At 36.2% G+C, this 8,801-nt stretch overlaps 1 protein-coding gene across 5 annotated transcripts in view; it reads right to left on the bottom strand.

Moving 5' to 3' along the window:
* Window positions 1–8,801, bottom strand: part of Mapk10 (mitogen-activated protein kinase 10) — a 337,874-nt gene that overhangs the window by 116,062 nt on the left and 213,011 nt on the right. For all 5 annotated transcript variants that reach the window (XM_023712992.1, XM_023712993.1, XM_023712994.1 and 2 more), the window contains exon 5: window positions 6,929–7,098. In XM_023712992.1, coding sequence (XP_023568760.1) covers window positions 6,929–7,050 — 122 coding nt within the window. In that variant the 5' untranslated portion in view covers window positions 7,051–7,098. The remainder of the gene's footprint in view (window positions 1–6,928; window positions 7,099–8,801) is intronic.

Here is an 8,801-nt window from a genome sequence, read left to right as displayed (position 1 = left end):
GTTGTTGTTTTTTGTTTGTTTGTTTGTTTGTTTGTTTGTTTGTTTTTGTGGAACCGGGGATTGAACTCAGGCCCTTGCATTTGTCAGGGAAGCACTTATTCCACTGAGCAATCTTCCCGGCCCCAGGGAGGAGATTTTAAACAAAAAAAGATCAAAGAAAATTCAAAAGAAGTATGATGAAAGGAAAAAGAATGCCAAACTCAGCAGTCTTCTGGAAGAACAGTTCCAGCAGGACAAGCTTCTTGCCTGAATTGCACCAAGACCAGGCCAGTATGACCAAGCAGATGGCTGTATGCTACAGGGCAAAGAACTGGAGTACTGTCTGAGGAAAATCAAGGCCCGGAAAGGCAAATAAACCTTCCCTCCTGGTTTAACTCATGGAATAAAGGTGTTTATCGTTCTAAAAAAAATACGATGGGACACACAGTTATACATTGGATATAAGTGTATTTGTAACAATAATAACTGAAGATAATAAAAGAAGGGTTTTACATTATTGAATATGTAGAAGTTAAGGGAGAATTTTGAGAACATAATAATATCCATGCTAATCTTCAGCAGTAAGAACCGTATATGGAGTATCTTTATAGCATGCAACCAAATATAAGCGTTGCTCTTCTTCTGATATATATTGACAGATGCCCACTAAACTTTCCCAGCCTTCTTGTAAATGTGACTGATTAGTTTAAGGTTGATTAAATCTGAGAAGAAATGGGACAGCTCAAATTCACCTTCAGGGTGAAGAGAGTTGCTAAAACCATCGGTGAGTTAGTTGCACCTTTAGTTTCTTAATGAAACGGGCAGTTTGGGGGGGGGGGCTTTCAGTGAACCATTTTTTTCAAAGCACATAGAGGCTGTCATGATTTGAAGATGACTCCACAGTCAGTGATTACTCCACTAATGATTTGATACGCCACTATTACAGCAAGATTTCTGAGCATTTGGATGAATTCCAAGACTTTTCTCGTCTGGACAGGTGCTCTACACGAGCACTTATTGGTATGTATTAGCACTGCATGGAGCTAGTGCTCCACAGCACTAGGAAGGCAAGGGTATAGACCATGGTCCGCAATGAAAAACTGAAACGAAACATAGAACCAAGGTACCTTTTCTTTCTACATGCTTAGAAAAAGAGTATTTGTGGAGTAGTTTCAGACATCACATTATCAGTAGTCTTGAGGAGACACGATGCTGAGGGATATGATGAGAAAGATTTAGCTACATGACTTGTACATATGTGCTAATATAATATAGACATGGTATCAGACTCAAGACCCCTGAAGGATCCAGTAAATGCAGTAGAAAAAGTTTCATACGTTATAGTACTACTTACTGAATGTTTTTGTTTTTTTTTAACTTTTTTTAAAAATTTATTTGTGTGTGTGTGTGTGTGTGTGTGTGTGTGTGTGTGTGTGTGTGGTCAGCTCAGCCCACCAGGGGGCGGGCTGGCTGGCATGTGGTGCTGGGGATTGAACTGTGGTCCCTGGGCTTTACTAAGCTTGTTCTAAGTAGGTGCTTTAGACCACTGAGCCATCTCACCAGCCCCTTACTGAATGTTTTCTAGCATTATCTTTCTTCAAACTAGATCACATGCATATTTTTTTAAAAGTCCAAAGAAGAGGAATTCTAGAATTCTTTCAGTCTATCTAACCCTTAGCTGGACTAGGCTAAAGCATCTCCAACTAGAATATTACAGCCCCAGCATCCACCTGTCAAAGGAAGGGGATGAGATAAACCACAAGCCCTCCTCCTTATATGAACATCTGAACACTGCAGGCTCTGCTGAACATGCTTACTACTGTAAATCTTAGATTGCTTATGTGTACAGGGTTTCATCACTGTAGACCACTAAATGAAGGGCATTCATCAAAAATGGTTTTTCAAATTGTTATGAAAAATAAAATAGATATGAGATATGGTCCAAAAATACAGTAGATGCTTAAACCTAAAACTGTTATTACAGGAAATACATTTCTATGAAACTCCTCAAACACTTCCCTTTACTTTGAGCACATTTATCACATTGTTCCTGCCACTTTCTTTCTTTTTTTTTTTTTTTTTTTTTTTTCATAACCAGGGATTGAACTCAGGCCCTTGCACTTGCCAGGGAAGCACTTATTCCACTGAGCCATCTCCCTGGCCCGTTTCTGCCACTTTCTGAAAAGGTTCTAGAAGTCCTCTTTTGTGAGTGCTCTTAGTGCTACTGTAGTGGTACCTTACTATTCTGAATCCACTCAAAGCATCTACCTTTTATGGTTGTTGCGACTAGGAGTAAAAGCCAGAAGTCACACAGTACCAGCACCACCAGATCTAATGAATAAGGTGGAGGCATGGCAGGCAGCAGCATTATCTCTGCTCTCTCTCTCTCTCTCTCTCTCTCTCTCTCTCTCAACACAACTTGTAAAGACATTCAACAAAGAAGACTTCTGTTGAAAGGTAAGAATGACGGTGTTTTCAAAGCAAGGGAGAGTTTTGAGAAGGATTAGTGGTGATTTATATTTCACTTAAATGATTTTTTAAAAAATATGAACATTCACTATGTATTTTGATCATACTTTATATATCTTAAAATATTGTATGTTCATATTTTAAAGGGTATATAGGATGGCTTTCCAATTAAAGCCAATTAACCTGGATTATGAAATATATATGATAATCACATCTTGGTTATATGTTCGTTATACATGCATAGATACATATATATTTTCTATTTAAACTAAACTAAACTAATCCATGAGATTATTTCAAGAGCATTTTGTATAATTGTTTCAGCTTTGATTAAATGTCAATCTATAGGTGTAATCAATATTTCTGAAAAATTAAGTCAACACAAATTGTACCATCTTTTAAATATTTCATTTTCAAGTCACAGATTTTTTATGATAAACACTCTAACTCTTTTATCTGTGTTATCTGTGTAAACACCCTGCCTTTACTTGTAGTGAACTTACATCTCTTCTGTAGACATTTGGTTTAAACATCACCTTGCAGAATTGAATGGGCCCATCTGCAAGCCAATTGCGTGGAACACCGTCCAGAAGGGAAGAGCACACTTTTACTTCTCACCCTAAGACTTACGTAAAATCAGCCTTCTGCTTTTGCAGAGCACACCAACCCTGGCAAAGCTTCTCAGCTGAACTTAGTTGTTCATTTTTATTGTCACCGTGGCTGTCAGCTTATGTCACCTTTGGAGGAAGAAGTGAGAAAATAGAAAATGCTCCTTGGTGAGGAGCAATAGGAGGGAGGGATAGAAGACAGGGAGACCCCTGTGTCCTGATTTGTTTCTGGGCTTGTTTCTGTTCTGAGCTGACAGTAGAAAAACAGCACAATGACAGACCCTCTCGTGGATAATTGGGAAAATGTTCTGGAATGATTTGTTCGCTTGGATCCTGAACACAGTTAGAACCTCATTTTATAGATTACAATTCCCCACCTAGGAAGCTATAGAGGACTCCTTAGCGCACGTGGTGAAGCAGAACAATTCTCATTTCTGCTTCAATAGATAATCTAATCTCTTTTTTTGTTTTGTTTTACTTAGACATAGAAAGAAATTTTTCATTTCTTCCAATATACTTCCTACGAGCTTTATTTAATGATTTCCAAGAATGCCATTTTGGCTTTATCATTCCATAGTAAACAAATAAAACATAATAGCACATAATTTATTTTGAAGATATTTTAGTATTGCCTTATTGCCTTTTGCCTCGATGTTAAACAAATTTTGAAATAGGAAACACAAAAATTGCAAAAACCCATTAACCAGTAAAATGTAATAAGTTTCCACTTCAAACAAGTTAGGAGTCTTGTGAATCTGACACATGTATCAGTATGTCAGCACTTACATATGAAAAGCAGAACCATTCTTTCACACCCACGTACCATTGCCCGATGCCACATGCAAATAGAAATTTATGGTAGCATCTCTTTTGGAATTGGGTCTGTCATGTTTTATTCTTAACACCCAGCAAGTTAAGTAAAATAAATGAATGTCTGTCTCGGTTTATCTGACACCCCAGTCTCCGAACTAATTCAAGAGACCCCATTCATTTCCAGTTGCCTATTTCAGACATTCACTGTACTAAGATACTATGTCAGTCTGACAGTCATCAGGGACATGGGACAGCTCTGTGGATTTCACAAGCATGTCTGGGGCTGGATGTTTGTTTGGCATAAGCTCACTGCTGAGGCAATAGAACAGGAGCTGAATTAAGGGCAGGTTGTTAGAACAAATCACTGTAAGAACAGAGCAGCAAGGCAGCACAGTGCACTGCAAATCCAAGTTCTGGTTAAGCAGATACCTCACAGCTAAGTTGGGGAAAGAGAAGAGAAGGAACAACCACAGTTGCGTCAGGAGGACTCTGCTCTGCAGCTTGCTGCATACAGGGCAGGCTGGTCACTGAAACATCCAGTTCTGCTCCTTCACGGTGCACTCTGCTAGTTGACTATGACTTTATTGCCCTCTGCTAACAACAAAACCACTAATAGTCTCAGGTAACTTCAAGGTTAACATTTCAAAAGCCAGATTTTCTTAACAAATTTGCTGATAGTTTTGGTCTTAAAATGGGATTTAAAATAATATTGATACATATTTTAATGGACTATTTCTGTTACTATATTTAAGATTAAGGATGATTCGCTATTCTAAAAAGGAGAAATAGAAGCCTCAAACATGCTATAAAATATATTACAAAATTCTTAGCACAAAATGCTCAAATTTTCCTGTTAACAGAATGTTGACTTCTTGCTCAAAATCCTGCTTTGGATCTATTTTTGAATCACTAAATTTCCACCCATTTTTCTCTGAGTAGGCCCCACTTTCTGGGGCAGCTTTATTGCAAGGAAAATGAAATTTACTAATCTAAGTCTTCATCAATACATTCTCATGTTAATATTCTAAAATATTTCAAATAGTATCAATGAGCCCCTTGTTTTTTCTCCTTCCTGGTATTTACAGAAGATTTACAATAAAGCTTTTGTTACATACTTCACTGTACTGTGTATCTTAATATTCCTACTGCAATAATTCACCAATACCTAACCACCTGAACAACACAAGTTTCCATCCTGTAGCTCTGTGTGTCAGAGCATGGGGTTCACTAGGTTAAAGTCAAGGTGTTTGTGAACTTAAAGACCTTAATTTTGTTCCTATAGGTAGGTGGTAGAAGAGAATGTCTCTTTTCATTTGGGTTGCAGACAGATTTGAATTCCCTACAGTTGTAGGACTCAGTTCTGCACTCTCTTGCTCTGCCCTCACAGCCATTGCCAGCTTCTACAAGCCAGCCACATCCCTTGGTTCATGGACCCATTTCCTCCATCTTTAAAGCCAGTGACCAAGTGATTCTCTCTCATATCTCCCTCATATATCAAGCTTGTCTCCATCAGCTCCTGTTATGTGTCCTTTGTGCATTTTCTCTGCCTTCTTTTTCTACTTCTGAGAAGTTGTATAATCATGCTGATCCCTTCAGCATATTCCAAGATAATGTCCACATGTTAAGGCCTTCATTACATCTGCAAAGGCCCTTTGACCACGCCACGTGACATATTTAAGGATTCCAGGGATTAGGACCTAAGCATCACTGAGGAAACCATTATTCTGCCTTCCACATCATGAATTTGTTTTGTATTACAGAGATTAATGCCCAACAGAAGCACAAAGACAAATAAACACTGAAAATAAAAATTACTTGTTTACCTCTTTCAGTATCTTCAAAATGCAAATTTTGTGCATTATTAAATGTCCCACTTTTCAAATAGCAAAAATAACACTGTTTGACATTAGAAAAATGGAAGTATATTAGAGAAATTCTCAATAGAGCCTTGATATATTTGGTGAATGAATTAGTGTTATGATTTAGTAAATATATTAGTGTCTTTCACATTCACCTGGACAAAGCATTGACCTTGAATTTAAACCATCTGTCAAAATAAAATGAAGTAATTTTTAAAATAGCTTTATGAAATGTAAATTGAAGGCTCAAAAAATAATAAAAACTATCCATTCCTATGCCTAAAATAATATTACTAATATTTAAATGATTGAAAATGGAATAGAAAATAAAAAGTATTTTTAACTGTTAATTTCTTTTTCAAAAGTTTTTTAAGTAGAAATGATAACTAATACAATAATGATTTATATAACAAATAAGTAATTACATAAATATCCTTCATAAAAATAATCATATCTAAATATAAATATTTAAGATGCATGTCCTAGAATTTTACTTCTCAGCATAGGTCATCAAATAGACTGAAAACTATTATGCAAGTAAATGTATGCTGAATCTATTTGATTGCTACATTACATACTGAAACTGTCTTAAAGAAATGTTTTAGAAATATTTAGTCAATTAACATGATGTCATTAGTTTTGCAACAATCAGATCTAGATTTCTTATATTTCAATTAGCCAATCCAAAACTTTATAATAATAGTTTACCTAGGATCTTCCTTTGTGAAAATTTAGGTAAATATTTTTTAAATAGACCTTTTCCTAAATTTAGTGTAAGCACTGAACCTTAATAGCCATGAAAATATGAGATATTATTTATCTCTTAAGTGGTAGGGAGATTTATTTGCTGTTACATTTAACACATTATTTTTACTACATAGCTTTAAATTTCTTACTGTAAATAATTGTTTTTAATATATAGTAGTGGCTTAGGAACCTCTGGCTCACTTGACTTTTTGTAGTCATTGATTGTGTAAAGAATCTTTTGTGTTGGTGACCAGAAAATCATGTCACAAGCCACTTTGCACACATTGTTAGAAAATGGAAAATAAATAGCAAATAATGCTCATAATTCTATTTTCTCTCCAGCAGAATGTATTTTCCTGCCAATTTATTCACTTGGATTTTGTCTGTGTTTGTGTCTAAAAGATGCACACAGCACATCCCCTTTAAAAGTAGCACTGAGTCGATGTCACTTACCACACTATGCCCTGAGCCCCAGAGCCAATAGGCTTTAGGTTCTGGTAGCGCTTGAGAACCGTGAAGGTCGAGTCTCCTACTTCCACACTGTAAAACTGGTTGTCCACTTTGCTTTTGCTCATGTTGTAATGTTGGGCAATATATGACACATCCACTTGTTTATCAAATCCCTGGCCAAAAAGAAGAACAAAACCGAGAGACCAATGAGCTGGTGGAAGGAAACCAGATTCAGAGAAGTCTATTCTTTTACTGTCCAAAGTAGTTCACACAGGAAATGATGTGTATTGACTTATGCATGATGACCTGGAATAAAAGAGCTTAAAAATGCAAAGTTTTTTTATATTAAAACTACTTAAAATAGAATAAATTTAGCTCATTCACATAATCTTTTCTGAAGTCTTTCTTTGAAATCATTCACTTATGAGGCAAACATGCACTGACCATGAACTAGTCTTAAGAACCATATTAGATACTTGAGTATTCAAGCTGATAAAGTGGAGATGAGCACTCACTATCTATCCATTACAATTGTTATGCCAGGAAGGACAAAAAAATGTATCCATCACACTTTCTCCAAAAAAACTGACATATAATTTGAGTTATTTTAATTAGGCAAATTTGAACTCAGCATTTTTGTTTCATTTGTCTTCACTAATACCAAAAATTGTCTTTAATTAGGTCTTGAAATATTTTAGTTCAAATTTATAATGTTCTAAAATACCATTTTATATCAAAGATCTAAATATTAAAATGGGAACGCTAAATCTACTCAAGGAGAAAGTGGGTAGAAACCTTGAAGAGATCAGTGTGAGAAGAGAGTTCATGAACAAAACTCACATTGCATGGGAAATACTTCAGAGAATAAACAACTTAGATCACATTTTATTAAAAACCTTCTGTACCTCAAAATAAATCATCAACAGACTGGGAAATGATTTAGCCAACTGCCCCTCAGGCAAAGGACTTCTCTATAGAACTATGAACAACTTTTAAAAAATCATGCCCCCCAGGGGCAAAATTGTTATGGTTCTAATGTAGCATAATGTTGGCAGACTTGATGCTGGTTCTTAAGGACTGATAAACCTGTGTTATAGTCTTCAAACTGTGAAATGTTAAGAATAAGCTTGTCTTTGTATCTGGAAACTGGTTTAAAGAAATGTGTCTGGTTACCATGTTGACAAAGGGCAGATCGTTATAGTTGATTACCTATGTCAATGTGAAGTTTAGAAGTTAACTAAGTGACTCAGGCCAGGGCCCTTACTTTGTTAACAATCTCATCCTGTGCAAGAGGAGGACATGGAGATTGTGTGAGTACCACAACCACCCTGGGAGGGAGGGGGGCTGCTTACATTATAAGGAAGGAAAATAAGATTGTCCAGTATACCCTGATTTTTTGCTTTTGCCCCATTTTTGCTGTCTTCTGCTGCCTTATACTGTTGCCCCTATACCATGCCATCCTGCCTTCAAACCAGCTGATTATAGACTGAAACTTCCACTAACTGTGAGCTAATTAAAAACTTTTGCTTCCTTAAAAAAAAAAAAATCAGGCCCCAAAATTCAAATATCCAATTAAAAAAATGGGCATCTGAGATGAATACACACTTCTCAGATGAAGAAATACAGATAGCAAATAAATATATGAAAATATATTCAATAACAATGGTCATTCAAAAAAAGTAAATTAAAACAACACTGAGATTCCATCTTACCCTAGAAAGAATGGCTATCATGAAGAAGTCAACCCTTGGGAGGCGGTAAACAGGCTGATCACTATGAGTCTGATCTAGTAGTGAGACCCTGAACACCCTGTAGGCCCTTCCCTAAAATACAGAAAGAGAGAGAAAGAGAAGGAGAGAGAGAGAGAGAGAGAGAG

Source organism: Octodon degus, unplaced genomic scaffold, assembly GCF_000260255.1.
Source record: "Octodon degus isolate 3935 unplaced genomic scaffold, OctDeg1.0 scaffold00028, whole genome shotgun sequence".
Taxonomy (NCBI): Eukaryota; Metazoa; Chordata; class Mammalia; order Rodentia; family Octodontidae; genus Octodon; species Octodon degus.
The sequence above is the reverse complement of the archived record's forward strand: the minus strand, read 5'-3'. Positions and strand labels throughout refer to the sequence as shown.